Below are 22,893 nucleotides of genomic sequence, written 5' to 3' on the forward strand. Positions count from 1 at the left end.
ATAATAATAATGATCTGTAGCCTCTCTTGTGATCGACGGATCATAGCTTGCTTTTGTCACCTTTTTTTGCAGGTAAAATATATAATTTTAGGCTAGCATTGTCTCCCAGGGGCAGATTTGGCCTCCCCTTTTCCTGATGATCATTGGCACGTGGACAGATAGTGATGAGAAAGATGCTATATTAGATTTCTGTAGTTTATTTTTCTATCAATGAGGATAATGACCACAATGAGTTTATTTCACATTGTTTCCTGCAGGACATGAAATACAAGAAGTGTCACAGTGACAGGAGGACAAACAGTACTAAACACCTGACAAATATTCTAAGCAAAATCCAGATTTTTACTGAATGAATATATATATATATATATATATATATATATATATATATATATATATAATTAAATTCTTCCCAGGGGGAACACAGATACATACCTGAATGATGTTCTGTATCTTTTCCACTTTCCCACAATTTTTAGGAATATATAAATAAGCATTTTGCAACTGCAGTTGGGCTTTAAAGATCGGTACTAGAAAGCTTTATAAACTCAAAATGAAATTTAGTTTTTTTGTAATAACAGAACAAAGTTCAAAGCAGGAGCACTAACCCATTAGCTATTACATGTATGATCAGCATTAAGGAGACTTGGCTCCACTCCAGAAAACTCTGTATAGTTGGAGTGGGCCTGACCTTGAAGTGTACTTGTACTGCCAGGCATTATTTATATATCTATTTAAAATCCAAGATAGCTTTCGAAGATGTGCATTTATATTTGTCATGCTCCTCTCTGACGCTTTGTGACAATACTCAAGACAGGCAATTGGTTGCTTAGGTGCCCTATTCTTCTTCGTGGGAGAAGACACACGCCTATTCTTTACATGAGAGGTTTGAGTAAAGAAGGTCAAGTCATAGTTTGCAGGAAATAGGGAAGAAAGTAAACAAAATAGGTTAAATTCACTAAACTAACAGGCTAGAATAAGGACTTTTAAATACAGTGAATGTTCTTTTCAGATGAAGCAAGATTTGACAGTCACATGACTAAAATAAATCATTATTCATTTAAAGCTTGGTAAATTTAGCTCATGTTTTCTTTAACCAGGAATTACACTTGTGAGTCAGTGAATATAAACCTGGGTAGAAATTCAGGTTTGACTAGCAGATTGTTTTAGGTCATTCGTGGCTAAATTACTATAAATAAAGCTGATGGGGACTGCAGACATGCAACAGTAGATGATCAGAGAGTGCTGACATGCTACAGAGGATGTTAGTGGGTTTAGGGGCACTCTTAGACGCAGATACATCGTACAGAGCGCAGATACATCATATAGACCGCAGATACATCATACGGAACTGCTAGACATCACTGCCATTACAACTCCTGTACAATGTGCTGCCTACAGTCCCTTTAAAATTACTTGTGCCACATTTGTTTGTTTTTTTTTTCTCCTATTATCCAGTTATTTCCCCAGAAATGTTTTCAAGCTAGGTGAGAAGAAGCTGTAGGAGGGAGGCAGCCTCTGTATTGTGTCGCACCTTTTCAGGAACCCCCCAAAATCAGCTAGGTGGTCACTGGAAAGTGCTGGGTGGTGCCTAAAGGGACTACTGAACACTGTGATCCAAGATTCATTAGAAAAGATCAGAGGAAAAAAGTTGCATAAACAAGATAGATTGAAGTTAGGTTAACTTTGTGTTGAGTCTGAGCTGTTCAAAAACAATAATGTAATAATAAAAAAAAGAAAGCAGACCACGCTTTTCCAGTTTCTCCTTATTTTTTATTTCAGTAATCCTCTATTCCATCTATGTCCAGGAAATTTGCATCACCGGATGCAGTGCCCCACTATATGGATGACACACATTGGAGGCAGAGCACTGCATTAGCTAAGCAGGGAAAAATGAGAAAAAACTGGATGTGGTCAACACTTTTACATTTATCCTGTGTATTGTGTTATTAAGGATTGGCAAAACATTTAGAAATATTGTGAATTTGTTAAAAGATGTCTGCAAGATCAGTTGGCCTGATCTTACAACATCCAGGCTTCAGAAGGAGCTTGGCTTTATTTTCTCTCAATATTTCTCTCATTAAACACTTCTGTGTCTTTGTTTTCAGACTGGTAGGACCAGCTCTTTTATCTTCATACCTGCCATGGCAGGCTGGTCCCGGGAAGCGGTTCTGAAGCTGTATCGTGCCCTTCTGCGAGAGGGACGCAAACTCCAGTTTACAGACCGTGACTACTACTCCTCTTATATACGTCGAGAATTTAGAAAGAATCAAAATCTCACAAATCTGGAGGACAGAGAGAAGCAGTTGGCAAAGGGAGAATTTTTCCTCCAGACCAAGTTGGGGGGACTAGTGTAAAACAGTGCTGTTCATCCTCCATCAGCTGTTTTCTTGAACAAATAAGAGGTAAACAACCTGTTGCTAGTTAATTTAATGAACTGCAGAGATTATTACGCTTTTGTATAAAATATAAAAAAGAGAGTTATACTTAAAGCAAGTCATTCTTATTTTATTATTTTATGAGTATATCATTCTAACTTGGAGCATGAGTGCTATACCAGTGAGTGAGGCACATTGTAAGAGACCTTCTATATTTATTACTGGAAACTCAAAATTAAAGAACTGATAATTCTTTAAGGCTTATAGTAGGGATGAACATTGTTGTATGGGCAAGTTTCCTAGCTACTGCTTTGCAGCCTGTTTTAGATGGAGGGAAAGAATGAGTAGGAGGCCTTGGCTCTCTTCTTCTAAATAGAAAATATTAGCTGTTGTCTCTTTTAATGATCTGATGCAGCCCATTACAAAATTATGTCCCTGATCACATGTTCTGAAGTCAGATTTTCACTTAAAGTGAACCTATTACCAAAATTTTTACTTTACATAAACGGGTGGACAACCTCTTTATGTAAAGTAAAAATGTTATTCTCTCCAGCAAGCTTTTTAAGAAAAAAAAAAGGATGAAGCCCCTCCCCTCATTGCATGCTCAGTGAGATCCCTCCTTTACAGCAGGCTATGTCACATGATCTCACGCCTGCGCAGTGCGAGACTGGGTAACATAGCCAGAGGAGGGAAGATGGCGACACCCTGCACTTCCTCTGCATCGGGATGAAGACGGATAACAGGACGATGTGGGACCCAATGGAATACATCTGGTGGGATTGAGGATTCTGAGGATAAGTAGGTTTTTTTATTTTTAGTTTTGTTCCGCTTTAAGATGACTATGAATGTCTCATGTAATGAAAATCTAGTGTTTGTACAATCCCTTAGTTTCCTTTAAAGATTTTTTAACCTAGGCATAGCATATATGCCACTTTTTCAGTATTTGAATATTTTTATCTAACTATCATAATGCTATAGTCATTTTTTTAAAGTTACAAGATATGTTGCATTCAGGTTTTAAATATCTAGTGACATCCTACAAGCCAACAACAGAAAATGCAACATTTTCTGTTATCCCTAAATCCCAACATCTTTAAGGATTTTTACATGGGACAAGAAAAAATTAGGTTTTATTGTGTATACATTCATTTCTCATTTCATTTCTCACAAGTATTCACCTCCCTGGCGGTAATCCCGAGTGTGGCTCTGTGAATTATCTATACCAAAAGCGGTGACCCCCGAGCCACACTCAAGGGGGAATTGCCAGGAGTTTTCAAGTCTTACCCGGTCCTCACGTTCCCGTGATGCCTGCGGCGTCCTCCAGCTTTGCCCGGCATCTGCTATGCTACACAGATGCCAGCGGACATCTGCGTCCCCGGCGCGTGAACATTGGGGATGCAAGGCCAGGGGAAGCAGATGCCGGCCGTGCAGTGCGAGTATGTGGCTGGGAGGTGAGACCAGGTGGGAAATTTTAAATAATAAGTATTTGTAAATGTACCATTTTGACATTTAAAACTACTTCTTATTCAGACCACCAGAGAGGATAAATTGTTGTTATCATACATTTTAGATATCTATGGGAGAGGAACGTTGAGTAATCTAGGAAACCTAGCCATAAAATATTGGTGTTTGGTCATGGCTTGGTACATAATAGAGACTTTCTCATACCATCAAGCTTGCTGTCTGAGTGTTATCTCTCAGCGTTTTACTCCTTGAGGCACCAGGTTTAGTCACTTCTACTTGTTTTTTTTCAAGCTCATATCTGTTATCTGTCAATTTCATAAGACAAAGTTCTTATCCTGCAGACAGTAGATGATACTTGGCTTGTGAGAACACTTCTCTGTGGGATTCTTATTTATAGACATTCTAGTCATGAATGCAGCACTTCACTCTGTGTCCCAATTCTTGCTGCCACTACCATAAAAAAATGTTCCACTCTTAACATTAAAGGCCTTAAACAAAGCAAAACTGGGTTTTGTTTCTAAACTCATCTATTTAAAACTTTTGCGTTTTATGTAAAGTGCTTTCTTCTCCCGTCTAATTGCCTTCTCACTAATGTGCCCAATAATTTTTTCCATGCTGCATTCCTGCTGAGACACGGGACATATCCTTCCTCATGTATTGTGATTAAATTAACCATAAATCCAAAACTGCTTTTTTTATAGGAATAGAATAGGAAAGTCTTTAGAACCTTTATCAGTGTCCATAATTTTTTTCAGTGCTTTGCAAAACCCGGAATTAGAAAATGTATAGATGACATGGCTATAGATGACATGGCTATAGATGACATGGCTATAGATGACATGGCTATAGATGACAAGCTATTGTGTAACTATCATGAAATACTTATGTAGCCTTATCATTAGTGTGGGCTTCCAGTGGTAGCACCCAGGCTATGTCCTCATCTATATGAAGCTGCTGTTGGTACACACCCGTTCATGCTTAAGTTAGTCTGTTGGGGAAAGGAATGATTGCTTTCTAGCTTGAATCTTTGTTGGTACTATTGTTCATTGTTTCCTATACATTTTGTACCAGTTCTCCAACAAGCGTATTTAATTGTGCTAAATGTACTGTATTGTTTGTTTTAGTATTCATGCATTTTTCTCAAGGAAATATTTAATTTATGTTGTTTTTTACAGGGCACAATGGCAGGAGCTGGTGAAAGGAAGGGCAAAAAGGACGACAATGGCATTGGGACTGCCATAGACTTTGTCCTATCCAATGCCCGCCTTGTTCTTGGAGTTGGAGGAGCTGCGATGCTAGGAATAGCTACTCTTGCAGTAAAGCGAGTATGTTGAGATGTTGTTTGTTTGCCTTATTTAATACTTGCATTTCTCTTGTAGGGTTATTCACATGGTTAGGAAAGAGTTAGTTAGAAATACATTAAAGTATGTGTATGTATGTAATTTTGGTAAAATACCTGCTCAGATCATTCATATTTCTGTGCTTGCGGTAGTTCCAACTGATTTCCTTTGTATATTTGTTTTGTATAGATGTATGATCGTGCTATCAGTGCTCCTGCCAGTCCCTCCCATTCCAGTTCATCTGGTAAAAGGAGCTGGGAAGAACCCAGCTGGTTAGGTTCATCTACCCGACTGTTAAACAAAGACATGAAGACGTCTGTGAGTCGCAGTCTGCAAACCCTACCAACAGACAGCTCTGCGTTTGAACCAGGTAATGGCTTCTTCACTTTGCCAAAAGCCAAAGCGGTTTATATAGCTCACAAACTGTTTTGGCTAAACAAAACAAAGATTTATAAAAGACAAGTTTAGGAATTACTTTTTGATTATTTCTAGATTTACCTTGACATTTTAAAGACCATGTTTGGGTTTAAAAAAAATATAATTCTGGGCATTTTTTTTTTATTATTGTGGGTGTATTTATCCTCTTTATCAGCAAACAATTTTAACTCTGTTATACCTATGACGGACTTGGACATCAAATAAAAATCATACAGTTGTTCTAACACTTTCCCACTTTCAAAATGGTAGCAGAAATTGGAATTTATTCCAAAAATAAAGTTATATTTGGGCTGAAATCAATCTTCTATTTTTTGCGTGCTAATGGCAGCTTAACATAAATGCAACAAACTAGCAGTAACAGAAGTAAAATAAAAGGGTGAAAATGAAACCCAAGCAGTGCAAAAGAACATGCAGAGGCCTAATGAACTTTTAACATCATTTAAGGTGTAAAAACATGCCGATTTAGTTTGGGAAGAAATAAATCCATGATATATGGCAATGCTCCTGGCAATGTGAGTCTTAATGCATTAGCATTAAGTAATAAATGTAGACTTACAACTGTTTGCAAATTCAAGTGATTGGCCCACTTAATCTATGTATTTATGATGTAAAAAATAAAAAAACAACAACAAAAGAATGCAGTTGGGAGAACAAAACACTTTTATAGAGTGTTTAACCCTGTGTTATGGCCTCAGACGAATTCCAAGATTTTTGATTATTATTCAGTGTAACTATCCTGAAAATAGCTGGGGGAAATAACTAACCTTTGACACTCAATCCTATTGTAATGTTATTAATATTACACAGTATTTATATAGCATGGATATATTACGCAGCGCTGTACAAAGTCAATAGTCATGTCACCATTTGTCCCTCAAAGGAGCTCACAATCTAATGTCCCTACCAAGTCATATGTCTTTAATACAATCCAAGGTAAATTTTTGAGGGGAAGCAAATTAACCTAACTGCATGTTTTTGGAATGTGTAAGGAAACAGGAGTACCTGGAGGAAACACACACAGACACACGGAGAACCTGCAAACTCCATGCAGATAAAGTCCTGGCTGATATTCGAACTTGGAAATTAAAGCTGCAAAGGCCAGAGTGCTAAATACTGAGCCACCGTGCTGCCCATAATGTTTGCCACTTACTATTTTGTTCTTGTTCTATTGTGGACTATATATGTCCGTAGAGTGTGTCCATTTCTTTATATCCAGATACTAAGCTATTGCAAACTTTGTTTTTCACAGAATCTGTCCGCCCCAAACCCCCAAGTCGCAAGTCCCAGTCAGATCTGAAAAAAGCACGCCTAAAGCTTTCTCTTCAGGAAAAGTTGTTTAGCTATTACAAAAAACATGTCGCCATTCCACCTGCAGAGCAGAGCTGTGCTAAGCAAGCTGCAATGGATATCTGTGCTGAGCTGCGCAACTTCATCCACAACAAGTTTCCAGACATGCCGCTGAAAGAGATGCACCTTAGCGGGAGCCTGTATGATGATCTGCAGGTAACATAACTGAATTTTTTGTAGACAGCGAAAATTGTAATCACTTTCATTGATCGCAAAACTAAAGTCTGTACCTTAAAAGGTGCTATAGTCAGCACTCCTCTCTCTGCGTAATGTCGCTTTTAGTACTTTTTTCCATACTGTGACCCTGTACAGTTTAACTTCCTTTCACAGAGACTTCAGAAAAATTAGTGTTCAACTTAATGAACCCCTGTGTCAAAGTGGGGTTTTGATCCTCTTTGTGGGGACCTAAAGTAAAAAAAAATAGTGGTTTAGGCAGAGACAGGCAATCTGTGCACACATGGTCCAACAAGATTGTAAGATCCTGAGGTGTTATCCTGCTGGAAGGATTTCTCACCAACTGCTGCTTGAACACAGTTGCCCAAACTAAAATCCTTCATTTTACTCAGGAAGCCCCTCTTGGAAGCAATTTAATCACCTAAGGAAAGCATAACAGCTAACCCACAAAATGTAAAAGGGGTCTGGGAAGAAAACGCCAAACCCCCTTCCCCCATGTGGGATACAACATTACCTGTTACCTTATGGAAACTAATATGGATACTCCTCAGAATTTAGTGAGAACTTATTCTACCACTGCAAAAGATCCTGTGAATCTCTCAATGGAATTTAATCGGTTACATCCCTATACCCTCTGAGGAAGCCTCTGTGGGTAAACACGTCAAGTGATGGGATTCACAATTTATTACACATATCTTCTGCATTCAATGGTCGTTTTGTACGTACAATGAATGGAAAATTGTAACACACTTTTGAGAAACCCTTTACTGTACAACCTTTTTGTATCTGATAAACACTGCTTGTATTGTCCCAAAACCCAGCTTTCCCAAATCTCTTCCTAGTTTGAAGTTTTTATATACTTTAATACCTTTAAATCTTTATTACCAGCATATTGGTCAAATTTACACAAAATAAAATGGCTAAATCTGTTTGCATGTTTACATTTAAATACTTTAATAGATTTACATATGTGCTTGTTGTTCTCTTGCTATATTTCAGGTGGTGAGAGCGGATCACATTCAGCTTATTGTACCACTCTTGGTGGAAAATAATTTATGGTCATGTGTCCCTGGAGAAGAAACTATTCTCAGCTTACCAGGGTTTTGCCTTCTGCGTAGAGAAAACATTGAGTACTTTCCTCGTGGGACCAGTTATTGGGACCGCTGCGTTGTGGGAGGTTACCTTTGTCCAAAGACTGTTGTAGCTACATTTGAGAAAGTGGTAGCTGGCTCAATCAACTGGCCAGCCATTGGCAGCATGTTGGGATACGTGATTCGACCAGTAGTGCCATCTGAAAGCCTTATTTTGGAAGTTCAGTATGAGGAGGACAGGAAGCTCTTTATAGACTTTTTGCCGATGATTGCACTTGGGGAACGCCTAGCAGTTGCTAAATCTCATAGGCTGGAACGTTACGGAAACATGTGGCGTTTGAGCCAACGCGGAGCAGAAACCGCTGCATTAATAGGACGGGACCAACAGGATTCTGGATGTCGATGTCTGTGCCTAAAATTATTAAAGGCTATTTGTCGATACAATCTGCCACTTTCCCACCTCACAGCCTCACACCTCACCAACATACTCTTACATATTTGTCAAAAGGAGGATGACTGGTCACAGGGGTTTTTAGCAGATCGCTTTCTTCAATCACTCAGAGAGATTGTTGGTTACCTAGAGAAAGGAGAATTACCTTCAGCTGTGGACCCCAAGGTGAACTTATTCTCAGAACTTACACCAGACGAGGTGGATGAGATGGGCTATTTTCTTTATTGCTCCCTATCAGAGCCAGAGGTGCTGCTGAGGACAGGAGAATGAGAATGTGTGGCGGGGATATAATGGGGAGTAAACATTACAGGGTTATTAAATTGATAAATTCTGAAGGACCAGTCAAAAATCCAGCTAACAACGATACTGTTACACAATGCCAAAATACTTTCATATGTTATTTCCTTGTTACTTGACTTTGCTCTTTTCAGTTTCATCGCAGCAGCTCTTAGGTAGGAACTGTCCATGATCTCTAGATGAATGATGGAAAACTAATATATATCTTTCAGAAAGACACCATTAACAAGACTTTCATTAAAGTAACCAAATCCATTCTAAATTTAAAATATGCACCATTAGTGTGTCTGTTAATTCTCTTGCAGTGCTAAAGATACAGCTAGAATCCTAAGCTTCCAACACTTAGGTGTGTTTGATTTGCACATCTGCCCTATTGTGTGTTATTAATATGTCATTGTAGCACCATAGCAGGGGGGGAGAGGAGCTGCAGCTGAAAGAAGCAAGACGCTCAGCACACCCAGAAGTTTTAAATGCCTTAGATTCTAGTCCCTCCTTTAACCCTGCAAAAGATCATATTTTAGAATGCCCACAGATTTGCTAATTCTGAGTATTTTAAATGTCTTGAAATAAAACTCAGCATTGTTTATATATGTCTTTTTAACCATTAAGCTGATAAGAAGCTTTTCTGAAATCACTAAAATTGTTTGCATTTCATCTTTCCCATTCATTTATATTAAGAAAATGCTAGGTGCTGGGGCTGGGGCTTAACATGAATTCTGCTGCTGTTTGAGTAGTTCTGTCCAGAAAAAGATGCTATAATTAGCAGGAGACCATTGTTTTGCTGGTATGTTTCTGTCTTCAGTTTTATATTTCAAATACATAGGAAATATCCTCTTTTGGCTTTATCTCGGCACATTTGTGCAGCTAAATTAAACTAAACATGAATGATTGCCTAAAACTCTAGTAACATTGAGGCTTCTGTAAAAGGTTTATTCTACTATGACTTGAAGAATACCCTATAACATCCATTTCCCATGCTCCGTCCCCTTATCCACTGTACCCCTAACTTCAGATTCTCCAGACTGGTTTCTTACTTTTTTATGCATAAGATGGTCTCTTCTCTACATGGGCGATAGAAAAAAGATGAACCAGCCTGTAGAGTTTGTAAAAGCAGCTTTAAGACTCAGGTTATGGATTTGGCAAATGTGAAGGCAGGTATGACTATGTGTGGGGGCTGAGTAACAGTGTAATACTCTTTTAAAGTTCCATTACCTTGGGCGTTTAGCGATTATTTTGGATCCCTTGAGCTGATAAATGGTCGATAATTGGGGCAGGCAGATATCTTTTCAGATTTCGATTGACGGTGATCTTGGATGTGGAATTGATTACTTCTATTGTCTCTCCCATTTTGTACTGTTTATAAGATTCCTACATGTGTCAGATTTGCCAGCCCTTCTTCTTGGTGACAAATAAGTTGCAGAATTAAGGAGCCCGCTGTTTTGGTTTGTGCAAGCAGAGCAATATACAGCAGGATTATAGTTTGCCTTTAGGGCATCTATAAAAAGATTGTGACATTCATCAGCCATTTACTGCAGCTGAATCATTCCCTATAATTTAAAACACATGCACCAGGATGACTCACCTTCAGTTGATATTTGGTAAATGCCACATTCACTGCTTTATAAATAATCTACTAGATTAAAAACCTTTTTTTGCTTCTTCTATTCTATAGTAACCTAATTTGTGTGTAGCATCCAAAGGTTTCACAGTAATAAATCTTGCATCATGCCAACTAAAAATTAAATGTTTTAGTGTAGGTTCATCTGTATGAATTACTCGACAACTAGAGCTTGTAATTTCTGTATAATTTTAAATGTTTCTTGGGAAAGATTTTGAATGCCTGGTCAGTCTAACAGAAAACATCGGACAGCTGTGTAAACTCCAAAAACAGCATTTGTGTTCAGTTGATGGGAATCACGTGCAGAGCCTTAGGTTAGGAAAGTTGATTATATTGTTCACTTGTAACTCCAAGACTGTTAAATCCATGTGTCACGCCTGTGACATGAATAATTAAGGAAAATATTTGCCTTCATCTCTCTCTATTGTGGTCACCGTAATGCTTTTTGCATTTATAAAACAGTAATAGGGTTTTTAACGTTTGTACACGATCCTTTTTAGGTGCAGTTTAGTGAACTGAATACATTGCACAGCTTCAAGTACAGCAAACAAATGTACTAATGGCATGTATTGCTTTTTGGCAACAATAATAATTTAACCCTTTTTATGGCTCTTGTGTAAAAATCAAGGAAATTCATTTTGAGACATGTCCATTATGGACACCACGATTGGAATCAGGTTCCTGTGAAAAGCACCTTACCTTTTCCTTCACAGTAAAGAACTGTTTGCATTTTCCCCACGACTTCCTTCTGATTTCTAACCTCTAAAGAACAATGATAATGTACATTAGCAACTGACCCAGAACAAGCATACCCCAGGTAATCTCAGAATTAGGGCCTATTCACATTGCTCTGATAAATGCATTGGTGCAATGTAGTGCTATTTGTAGCACCCTAATGCCCCTTCTCCAATGCTTCACTGCATGCCAATGCACTATAGAGTGTTACGCTTCTGATATCTGTGCAGGTTCAAATGTATGGGCTGTCCTAACTTGGCACATGGGCATTCAGTTGGAGTGCAGCAGACTCCTTTATGTGAATGAGCCCTTACATAAAAACTGCTCGTATTCATACTTGTGTCACATCATTAAATAGGCAAGTAGTCTTCACTCCTTGCATGACTGTTATCAGGGCAGCCAGCATATCAGACATTCTAGCTTTTACAGCCTCCTGATTTTTTTTAAATACAGTTTTACTTTATGGAACTGGAGGCTATATTGCAGTAATAGGTATTACTTGTCCTATAAGTTTACAAAGCAGCTAGATATACCATCCTATCACACCGTATTCAGTTGTCAAGCTGTGAGAGACTAGTTCTGGAAATGTTATTTGTGCCAATTTGATCACATATACCAATGACTGTTCTTACTGAGTAAAAAGGATACTGACTAATGTAAGGGTCTATTGAAGAAGAATTTTCCTGATACACTGAAATGTAATGCTGCTGTTCTTAGATACACAGGACATTGGGAAAGCAAATAAAAAACCTGCATTTCCTAATGCTCAGCACCCCAGTAGCTCTCACCATTTACTTGCTTCTGTGCTGCTCCATTCATCTTTTACTTGGTACTTGTATGACTTGTTTTCTGACATGTGACACCTCTTATACCTTAAACTTCATTCTGATATATAGCAGAGGAGAAGGACCGACATTGTCTGCATCAGACCATCAATTTGTTAATTACAGAACATCTAATAAAAAACAAAGACAGTTCAATGCTGCTACCTGCCACTGGCATACATTTTGGGAATTATTTGGGCAATTACCTAATGCAGATGCTGAAAATGTGTTTGTTATATAATAGGGGACGCCGGCAGTGAAGTTCTTTCTTGCCTTACCATGCATTTTAGTTTTTAATAGAATTTGTTCTTAAGTCCTAAAGCATACATTGCCCTATTACAGCAGGACTCGTATTCATTGGAACATATGTCAGCATTCACAAGTCAGGTTGTTATGAGTAAAACAAAATAGTAATCAGTAATTCAAATTACAGGCTGCCTACAGGCTCCCTCAGAAGGAGCAGATGCAATCGTTCTAAGAGCACTGTTGCTAATTTTTGTTTAAAATCTAATTCAATTATGTAAACAACCATACCTGGTAGAATTTGTATGATGATGTATCCAAATGCAGAAAACAAAATATGCTGCATATATAAAATTTGGAAGAATTAAAAACCTTTTCACAATCCTTTCTGACAACAAACGTCTGCACGATGCATGAACGATCTCTGTACATACAGCGCCGTTCTGCTCTATGCAGAGGGGAGGGGGAGAATGACGGAGTGGCACCCTGCTGCACGCTCTCACCCTTCACTTTCATTACTATCGTTCCTTGTCTGTTGTTCCTGGATCCGGCACGACGGTTGTTTGGACGACAAGTGCTGTACACACACCTGATTCTCGTCAAATATTGTCCAGGGTGGGCTGTAGTCCTTTTCCAGTTTATCATTTTTTCAGACCCCAAAAACCTTTCAAATTACAAAGTGCAAGTCATGCAGCATAGACAAAAGATGAATTTTCTCTTGTGCTTCCAGTCTTAGATGAGTCCTACAAGGATGACTTTTGATTAAGTGTAATTTTACCAAAATTTTTTTCTGGAGTGTAATAACCAAACTTCTATGTTAAACACCATCATTGTGATAACATGTATTAGTTGTAAGTTGGAAATTTGTTTTATTTAACTGTATTGACTATGGTTATATGCATCTCTTTCCAATGACGAGTATCACTTCCCATTGTGTATGGAGGTAAATGTTACCCCCCTATGTATTTTACACGGTGTCTTGAATATTTATCGATGGAATGGTTTGAAAGGATATAATGTGCATGTTTTTATTTTGTTGAGGGAGTGTGTGTCAGAAAACATTATAACCAATAAACGACAATGAATAAAATCATATTATTTTTTTTCACTGCAACAGTAACAATATTTTTTACAGTAAAAACCCGTCCACCCAATAATTGAATTGTTAGGGCTATTTAGGCTTTTTATGCTTAAAGCAAACTTGTAAACTGGACAAATTATTTTATTGCAGGCATCTAGAAGTTCTATCATGTGTCTTCTCCACAGCCTGAAGCCTGGTCTGTGAAGTCATGCAACATAGTTATGGATCTGTAGTAAAGCTGGAGAGGGAGTAGGCCTAAATATGATACTAAACCTAAATTTTAGGCCTCCATCCCCTAATCAAGCTGGATCCAATACTTTCAGGTACAGAATTAAACAAGCAAAGATTTTCACCTAAACACTTTACAAGATGCCTGTTTGTTTAAAGTTACTGATTTAAGAAGTATTGGAGAAAGCCAGGTAACTAGCATTTAAACAAGGACGTGAGCAATAGCAGCCCCTGTTTTCTTGAAATTCACACAAATAGAGAGACACTTTGCAAAGTCAAAATCTTTTGTGCATGAGAGGACTGCTAGAAAGACACATGCAATTTTTTTGCAATGTTATTTTCAATAGACATATCAATCAACATACAAAATTGGTACTTTATAATCTACTACAAGTATCAATATATTAATTCTGTTGGTAAATAATATAAATATTAGCTTTCAGGAATCTCCTTAAAGTAGGTTGCATGCTCCCTGCCTAAAGGTGAATTTTTTTTGCATAGGCTGGAAAACAAACCCATACTTTAAAAGATCTTATGGAGGTAATGTAACTGGCTAAGTTAAATTTGAAGTTCTAGCCTTGTTCCTTAGAACCAGTAGCTTCGCTAGGCAGTTGCTAAAAAAACAGGTAAGTTGTATACCTGTATACAATGAATAAGATTTCAGTAATGCATTAGACAACAATGTGAGGCTTAAAAAAATCATGTAAGAAGTAATATCCAAGTTCCTGCATTATGGTTCCAGAAATGAAAACATTTCTGAGCACTGGGAAAGAAAGTCTAAAAGTATTTTACTGCCTTCCAAACAAATTTTGCTGTGATACCAGCGTAACTAACTCAAGAAGAAGTGTATCTGCAGTGAATGTGAACACATCTTATACAGCAGGGATCTATGCAGACCTCTCTTGGACAAACCAGTGGGTATGAGGTGCTAACTTATCTAAAGCTACAAAAGAAAATTTTTGCTGACATTCCACGTTAAAGGTAAATGTCATTAAATAATTTACTGCTCCCAATTGACTACTTGCAACTGCCGGGCCTTTTCAGGTTCCTGGCATAATGAAGCAGTAAATGCACCTTTACTGCTGGTGTGAATTCAGCCTAACTTCACATCTTAGGGCATCTTCATATCATCACATCTTCATATCTGGGTAAGTGGAAACTTTTGTAAAAAAAAAAAAAACACTTGATCCGTCCATAAAATTTGATATCCCAGCAAGTCCCACGCTGGCTCGGCTTCCCTCTTCTTTCCGATGCTCACTGTTCCGTCCAGTTCTGCATTTTCTTTCTACCAGGTTCTTCCTTGTGTCACCCGAACTTGCATTGCACAGGCATAAGATCGGGTGATGTGAATATATCTCAAAATAGAAGCGGCATTATATAATTCTATATCCGGAAAATTTAATCCTCCATTCCTTGTCGATTGTTGCAGTACTTATAGACTTAATCTGGCACATTTACCTCCCCATATAAATTCAGAGAACAACTTGTTAAAGGCTCTAAGATCCGACTGTTTAATTACTATGGGTAGAAATTGAAGAATATAAAGAAACTGTGGAAAAAGAATCATTTTTATTAGATATATCCTTCCCAGGTATGAAAGCATAAGCTTAGACCAGTTACGAACGCAGAAAAAGCTCGAAAAATAGATTCTTTATTCTGAGAATACAGTTTATGGGGGTTTTTAGTAATTTGTACTCCTAGATATTGTCTTTTCTCCCTACACCAGATAAAAGGGTAGTCTTTACTTCATACAGGTCTGACAAATCTTGTAAGGTACAAAGCCTTGTATTTGTAGTTACCGGTAAGTTAAAAGCATACCCTGAAACAGCCCCATATTGAGTAGAATTAAAATAGTTGCTAAACTATGCTGCAGATTAGGAATTTATAACAACAAATCATCAGCAAAGGCAGTGATTTTAAGAATACGTGATCCCACTGGTATACCTTTAAACTCAGGTAGACCCTCTAAGAGCCAAAGAAAAGGGGCCAGAGCCAAGTTAAATAAGATTGGAGAGAGGGGCCTCGACAAAACTACATTGATAATTAATTTAGAAGATGAATTATTATATATGGATTGAATATAGGAAGAAAACACCTGTCTGATGGCCCTATTGGATAATACAGCATTAAGCAAAGCCCATTTTAGTTTATCAAAAGCTTTTTCAGCATCCAAACTTAATAACATAGATTTAGAATTCTGTCTCCTAGAAGACTGTACGGTAGCTGCAATAGCTGCTCGAATCCCAATGGTCGAGTGTTTACTATGGACAAATCCCAACTGATGATTAATTTAGCCAAAATTTTGTAATCACAATTCAACAATGAAATTGGTCTATAAGACACTAATTGATCAGGATATTTATATTTGCCTGGTTTTGGAATTAACATACTATAAGCTTTGTTAAAACATGGGAAAGGAACCTGGTGGGAAAATATTTTATTATACAATTCTGCAAGTAAAGGGGTTATTGCCGGAGCTAAGATTTTTTTATTATTCCGCCAAAAAGCCATCCACACCTGGTGTTTTATTAGAAGCTAAGGTTTTTTATTAATATATAAAAATATATTATAATATTAATAATATTAATTGTGCAAAGGATTTCTGATTCTGAGACTGGGGCATTAAGCTCCCTATAAACTGATAACTTAGATAAATTAGCTTTTTCTAGTAAAGTTTGCAGTAATTGGGGTTGAGAATCTTGAGCAGTATATACATTTTTATAATAACTTTCAAAAACCTTTAAAATATCTTGGTGAGATGTAAGAAAAGTATTAGAAAGTGGATCTTTTGCTCTCAAAATATGATGCTTAGGGAACAAGGGGTTAGCCAACCTCAAAAACAATGTACCTATTTCTTTCCCTCATCTATAAAATGTATGTTTGGTATAATAGGCTTGAGTTTTCACTCGAGTATCAACATGCAAATTCAAATGAACTACCGCTTCCTGCCCAAAATTTCTTGCTTTCTCTATTATTAGATTGAAGATACAATTTATAACGTTGCACAACCTGATCCTGGAGAATATTATACTGTTGATAATATTCATGATTATGCTTTGCTCCATAAGACATAATATATCCCCTCATAACAGCTTTCAAAGTACACCACAACAAAATTGGGCTATCCCAATGTTGTAGATTATCATCAAGTCCATCCGCCCAATGGGATTGAAGATAAGCCCTTCTTTTAACCAGAAGCAATATCCTCCATGAATGTTGCTTGTAGCCAAGCCCATGATATCAGAAATCATAGGAACAAATAGGCAATCTTTTCAATGTGAAGCAATATGGTCCAAAAAGCCCTCTTTGCCTATTTCTTCTTGTAATTTCTCTTTTCTATGTATATGTACACACATCTAAATGCATACATACATGTTTTGCTTTATGTGCAATCATGTCTAAACATACATGAGTGCATATGAAGCAAAACAAGCAATATACACAATAAAATATAAACTTACTTGAATGAGGACTGTGCAAAAGTGTGATGCATTTTTCAACTGACAGTTCACACTCACATAGCGGGTACGCCTTGGCGCACAACTATGAGCTACACGCAGCTGAAGTTTGGCGCACAACTATGCGCATCAAACAACTGAGTTTTAACAGAACAGTTGTGCTGTTTTTAGCCTTTCAAACAATTCAGAAAAAGGAACAGCTTAAAATCACAATTTATTTAAACTGTATGTCCTGGGAGATTGGAAAGGAGATCACATTACAACAAACGACAACATTTTACAAACAATTAAATTCAAAAGAAACATTTGCTAAAAGGTCAGATTAAAATATAAAAAAAAACACTAAATTTACATGACAAAAAAATAAAAAGAACAAACAAAACACATGTAAACCCACACTTCCATGTGAAGCCAAAATAATTTAAAAATGGCCCAACAAATATTGCGTTCAAAAAATACTTACCAAACCAATATGCAATTTTGGCCTATCAAGGGTGGAAAACTGGATTAAAAACTATTTATGCAGGACAAACATTTTAAAGTGGTATTAAAGGCAGACTTTTGCAATCAAACAATATGGCTAAAAAAACAATAACATAGCATTAACACTGACTTCAAAATTGCAAAATGGACATTGAAACATTCAAAGTTAAAAAAGGCAGCTATTGTGCTAAAGGGTAAGCAGAGTATCAAATGTAGCTATATAGATTAATTAGGATAACACACAAACAACAGCCCTCCAAGAAAAAAATGCTCAAATTTAAGAATTGGACATTCCATAATCATTTATTATTAAAGTTGCAATATTTATGCCAGAGGCGGCTCCTCCGTTCAGGCATTCAGGAAAGAAGTAAGTCATTTTAAACACTAAAAGGGAACTTGTTAGTACTTGCATGGGAGACCACCTGTGAATACCATATACTGTAGGTTACTGTTTCTATTGTTCAAATATATTGCTTTTAATTTAAACTAAAAAAAGAAATGCTAAAACAAATTAGAAAGATCAAATTGGGCAAAATTCAAGCACCTACAGCCACATCAATCTGAATCTGTTCTATCTTGTGTGATCTCAGAAGATAAACAGGTACAAGGTTAATAAACTTTTCTATTAAAGTATGGGGAAACCCAAGCACTGGCAGGTTTCTGTTATGTTTGTGCCTAGTAAAAAACCCCTACTGTTTCCTGTAGTGACCTTGAGTTTGGTGGAAGGAACTAGCGATGTGCATGGGTATAGAGACAGATGTAAAAAGGAGCTGGTTTGTAGTAATGGCCCCTATTAAGTCTTGATTGCCAAGGCGATCGATAAATTAAGGGGTGGAGCTGCACCCTTTTTTTTTTGTTGCACTTAAAAAAAACAAACAGAATTTTTACTTTGAATAAAAGTGTTGTCTACTCTTTTAGGTAAGTATAAAATTCTGAGTTTAGGTACACTTTAACACACTAACAAAAATCTTAAAAAGCAAAAATGTTCGTAAAAACATATAGCAATAAAAGTAAATATTGCAATACAACTCAAATGTCACTCCTTCATAACACTAGAATCGCGCCTTTTTTCTTTAAAACGACATCCATAGTTACTGACAGCCTTATCAGCAGCAACATTCTGTCATCCGCCTGACATTCACAATGAATATATATATATATATATATATATATATATATATATATATATATATAATTAAATTCTTCCCAGGGGGAACACAGATACATACCTGAATGATGTTCTGTATCTTTTCCACTTTCCCACAATTTTTAGGAATATATAAATAAGCATTTTGCAACTGCAGTTGGGCTTTAAAGATCGGTACTAGAAAGCTTTATAAACTCAAAATGAAATTTAGTTTTTTTGTAATAACAGAACAAAGTTCAAAGCAGGAGCACTAACCCATTAGCTATTACATGTATGATCAGCATTAAGGAGACTTGGCTCCACTCCAGAAAACTCTGTATAGTTGGAGTGGGCCTGACCTTGAAGTGTACTTGTACTGCCAGGCATTATTTATATATCTATTTAAAATCCAAGATAGCTTTCGAAGATGTGCATTTATATTTGTCATGCTCCTCTCTGACGCTTTGTGACAATACTCAAGACAGGCAATTGGTTGCTTAGGTGCCCTATTCTTCTTCGTGGGAGAAGACACACGCCTATTCTTTACATGAGAGGTTTGAGTAAAGAAGGTCAAGTCATAGTTTGCAGGAAATAGGGAAGAAAGTAAACAAAATAGGTTAAATTCACTAAACTAACAGGCTAGAATAAGGACTTTTAAATACAGTGAATGTTCTTTTCAGATGAAGCAAGATTTGACAGTCACATGACTAAAATAAATCATTATTCATTTAAAGCTTGGTAAATTTAGCTCATGTTTTCTTTAACCAGGAATTACACTTGTGAGTCAGTGAATAAAAACCTGGGTAGAAATTCAGGTTTGACTAGCAGATTGTTTTAGGTCATTCGTGGCTAAATTACTATAAATAAAGCTGATGGGGACTGCAGACATGCAACAGTAGATGATCAGAGAGTGCTGACATGCTACAGAGGATGTTAGTGGGTTTAGGGGCACTCTTAGACGCAGATACATCGTACAGAGCGCAGATACATCATATAGACCGCAGATACATCATACGGAACTGCTAGACATCACTGCCATTACAACTCCTGTACAATGTGCTGCCTACAGTCCCTTTAAAATTACTTGTGCCACATTTGTTTGTTTTTTTTTTCTCCTATTATCCAGTTATTTCCCCAGAAATGTTTTCAAGCTAGGTGAGAAGAAGCTGTAGGAGGGAGGCAGCCTCTGTATTGTGTCGCACCTTTTCAGGAACCCCCCAAAATCAGCTAGGTGGTCACTGGAAAGTGCTGGGTGGTGCCTAAAGGGACTACTGAACACTGTGATCCAAGATTCATTAGAAAAGATCAGAGGAAAAAAGTTGCATAAACAAGATAGATTGAAGTTAGGTTAACTTTGTGTTGAGTCTGAGCTGTTCAAAAACAATAATGTAATAATAAAAAAAAGAAAGCAGACCACGCTTTTCCAGTTTCTCCTTATTTTTTATTTCAGTAATCCTCTATTCCATCTATGTCCAGGAAATTTGCATCACCGGATGCAGTGCCCCACTATATGGATGACACACATTGGAGGCAGAGCACTGCATTAGCTAAGCAGGGAAAAATGAGAAAAAACTGGATGTGGTCAACACTTTTACATTTATCCTGTGTATTGTGTTATTAAGGATTGGCAAAACATTTAGAAATATTGTGAATTTGTTAAAAGATGTCTGCAAGATCAGTTGGCCTGATCTTACAACATCCAGGCTTCAGAAGGAGCTTGGCTTTATTTTCTCTCAATATTTCTCTCATTAAACACTTCTGTGTCTTTGTTTTCAGACTGGTAGGACCAGCTCTTTTATCTTCATACCTGCCATGGCAGGCTGGTCCCGGGAAGCGGTTCTGAAGCTGTATCGTGCCCTTCTGCGAGAGGGACGCAAACTCCAGTTTACAGACCGTGACTACTACTCCTCTTATATACGTCGAGAATTTAGAAAGAATCAAAATCTCACAAATCTGGAGGACAGAGAGAAGCAGTTGGCAAAGGGAGAATTTTTCCTCCAGACCAAGTTGGGGGGACTAGTGTAAAACAGTGCTGTTCATCCTCCATCAGCTGTTTTCTTGAACAAATAAGAGGTAAACAACCTGTTGCTAGTTAATTTAATGAACTGCAGAGATTATTACGCTTTTGTATAAAATATAAAAAAGAGAGTTATACTTAAAGCAAGTCATTCTTATTTTATTATTTTATGAGTATATCATTCTAACTTGGAGCATGAGTGCTATACCAGTGAGTGAGGCACATTGTAAGAGACCTTCTATATTTATTACTGGAAACTCAAAATTAAAGAACTGATAATTCTTTAAGGCTTATAGTAGGGATGAACATTGTTGTATGGGCAAGTTTCCTAGCTACTGCTTTGCAGCCTGTTTTAGATGGAGGGAAAGAATGAGTAGGAGGCCTTGGCTCTCTTCTTCTAAATAGAAAATATTAGCTGTTGTCTCTTTTAATGATCTGATGCAGCCCATTACAAAATTATGTCCCTGATCACATGTTCTGAAGTCAGATTTTCACTTAAAGTGAACCTATTACCAAAATTTTTACTTTACATAAACGGGTGGACAACCTCTTTATGTAAAGTAAAAATGTTATTCTCTTCAGCAAGCTTTTTAAGAAAAAAAAAAGGATGAAGCCCCTCCCCTCATTGCATGCTCAGTGAGATCCCTCCTTTACAGCAGGCTATGTCACATGATCTCACGCCTGCGCAGTGCGAGACTGGGTAACATAGCCAGAGGAGGGAAGATGGCGACACCCTGCACTTCCTCTGCATCGGGATGAAGACGGATAACAGGACGATGTGGGACCCAATGGAATACATCTGGTGGGATTGAGGATTCTGAGGATAAGTAGGTTTTTTTATTTTTAGTTTTGTTCCGCTTTAAGATGACTATGAATGTCTCATGTAATGAAAATCTAGTGTTTGTACAATCCCTTAGTTTCCTTTAAAGATTTTTTAACCTAGGCATAGCATATATGCCACTTTTTCAGTATTTGAATATTTTTATCTAACTATCATAATGCTATAGTCATTTTTTTAAAGTTACAAGATATGTTGCATTCAGGTTTTAAATATCTAGTGACATCCTACAAGCCAACAACAGAAAATGCAACATTTTCTGTTATCCCTAAATCCCAACATCTTTAAGGATTTTTACATGGGACAAGAAAAAATTAGGTTTTATTGTGTATACATTCATTTCTCATTTCATTTCTCACAAGTATTCACCTCCCTGGCGGTAATCCCGAGTGTGGCTCTGTGAATTATCTATACCAAAAGCGGTGACCCCCGAGCCACACTCAAGGGGGAATTGCCAGGAGTTTTCAAGTCTTACCCGGTCCTCACGTTCCCGTGATGCCTGCGGCGTCCTCCAGCTTTGCCCGGCATCTGCTATGCTACACAGATGCCAGCGGACATCTGCGTCCCCGGCGCGTGAACATTGGGGATGCAAGGCCAGGGGAAGCAGATGCCGGCCGTGCAGTGCGAGTATGTGGCTGGGAGGTGAGACCAGGTGGGAAATTTTAAATAATAAGTATTTGTAAATGTACCATTTTGACATTTAAAACTACTTCTTATTCAGACCACCAGAGAGGATAAATTGTTGTTATCATACATTTTAGATATCTATGGGAGAGGAACGTTGAGTAATCTAGGAAACCTAGCCATAAAATATTGGTGTTTGGTCATGGCTTGGTACATAATAGAGACTTTCTCATACCATCAAGCTTGCTGTCTGAGTGTTATCTCTCAGCGTTTTACTCCTTGAGGCACCAGGTTTAGTCACTTCTACTTGTTTTTTTTCAAGCTCATATCTGTTATCTGTCAATTTCATAAGACAAAGTTCTTATCCTGCAGACAGTAGATGATACTTGGCTTGTGAGAACACTTCTCTGTGGGATTCTTATTTATAGACATTCTAGTCATGAATGCAGCACTTCACTCTGTGTCCCAATTCTTGCTGCCACTACCATAAAAAAATGTTCCACTCTTAACATTAAAGGCCTTAAACAAAGCAAAACTGGGTTTTGTTTCTAAACTCATCTATTTAAAACTTTTGCGTTTTATGTAAAGTGCTTTCTTCTCCCGTCTAATTGCCTTCTCACTAATGTGCCCAATAATTT

The 22,893-nt window shown here is 37.4% G+C and overlaps 3 protein-coding genes across 3 annotated transcripts; all 3 read left to right on the plus strand.

The window, feature by feature from the left end:
• The first annotated feature begins 2,144 nt into the window (after positions 1 to 2,144).
• Positions 2,145 to 2,357, plus strand: LOC140344830 (mitochondrial ribosome and complex I assembly factor AltMIEF1-like). The gene has a single exon (XM_072432037.1). It carries the CDS (start codon positions 2,145 to 2,147, stop codon positions 2,355 to 2,357), a length of 213 nt encoding a protein of 70 aa, XP_072288138.1.
• A 2,666-nt stretch (positions 2,358 to 5,023) lies between these two features.
• LOC140344829 (mitochondrial dynamics protein MIEF1-like) lies at positions 5,024 to 13,490 on the plus strand. Its single transcript, XM_072432036.1, has 4 exons — positions 5,024 to 5,167; positions 5,372 to 5,552; positions 6,870 to 7,123; positions 8,141 to 13,490. The coding sequence occupies exons 1-4, from the start codon at positions 5,024 to 5,026 to the stop codon at positions 8,951 to 8,953; spliced, it is 1,392 nt and encodes a 463-aa protein (XP_072288137.1). The 3' UTR covers positions 8,954 to 13,490.
• A 6,601-nt stretch (positions 13,491 to 20,091) lies between these two features.
• Positions 20,092 to 20,801, plus strand: LOC140344832 (mitochondrial ribosome and complex I assembly factor AltMIEF1-like). Its single transcript, XM_072432039.1, has one exon. It carries the CDS (start codon positions 20,589 to 20,591, stop codon positions 20,799 to 20,801), a length of 213 nt encoding a protein of 70 aa, XP_072288140.1. The 5' UTR covers positions 20,092 to 20,588.
• The last annotated feature ends 2,092 nt before the right edge of the window (positions 20,802 to 22,893 follow it).

The sequence above is a fragment of the Pyxicephalus adspersus genome, unplaced genomic scaffold (genome assembly GCF_032062135.1).
Source record: "Pyxicephalus adspersus unplaced genomic scaffold, UCB_Pads_2.0 Sca58, whole genome shotgun sequence".
Classification (NCBI taxonomy): domain Eukaryota; kingdom Metazoa; phylum Chordata; class Amphibia; order Anura; family Pyxicephalidae; genus Pyxicephalus; species Pyxicephalus adspersus.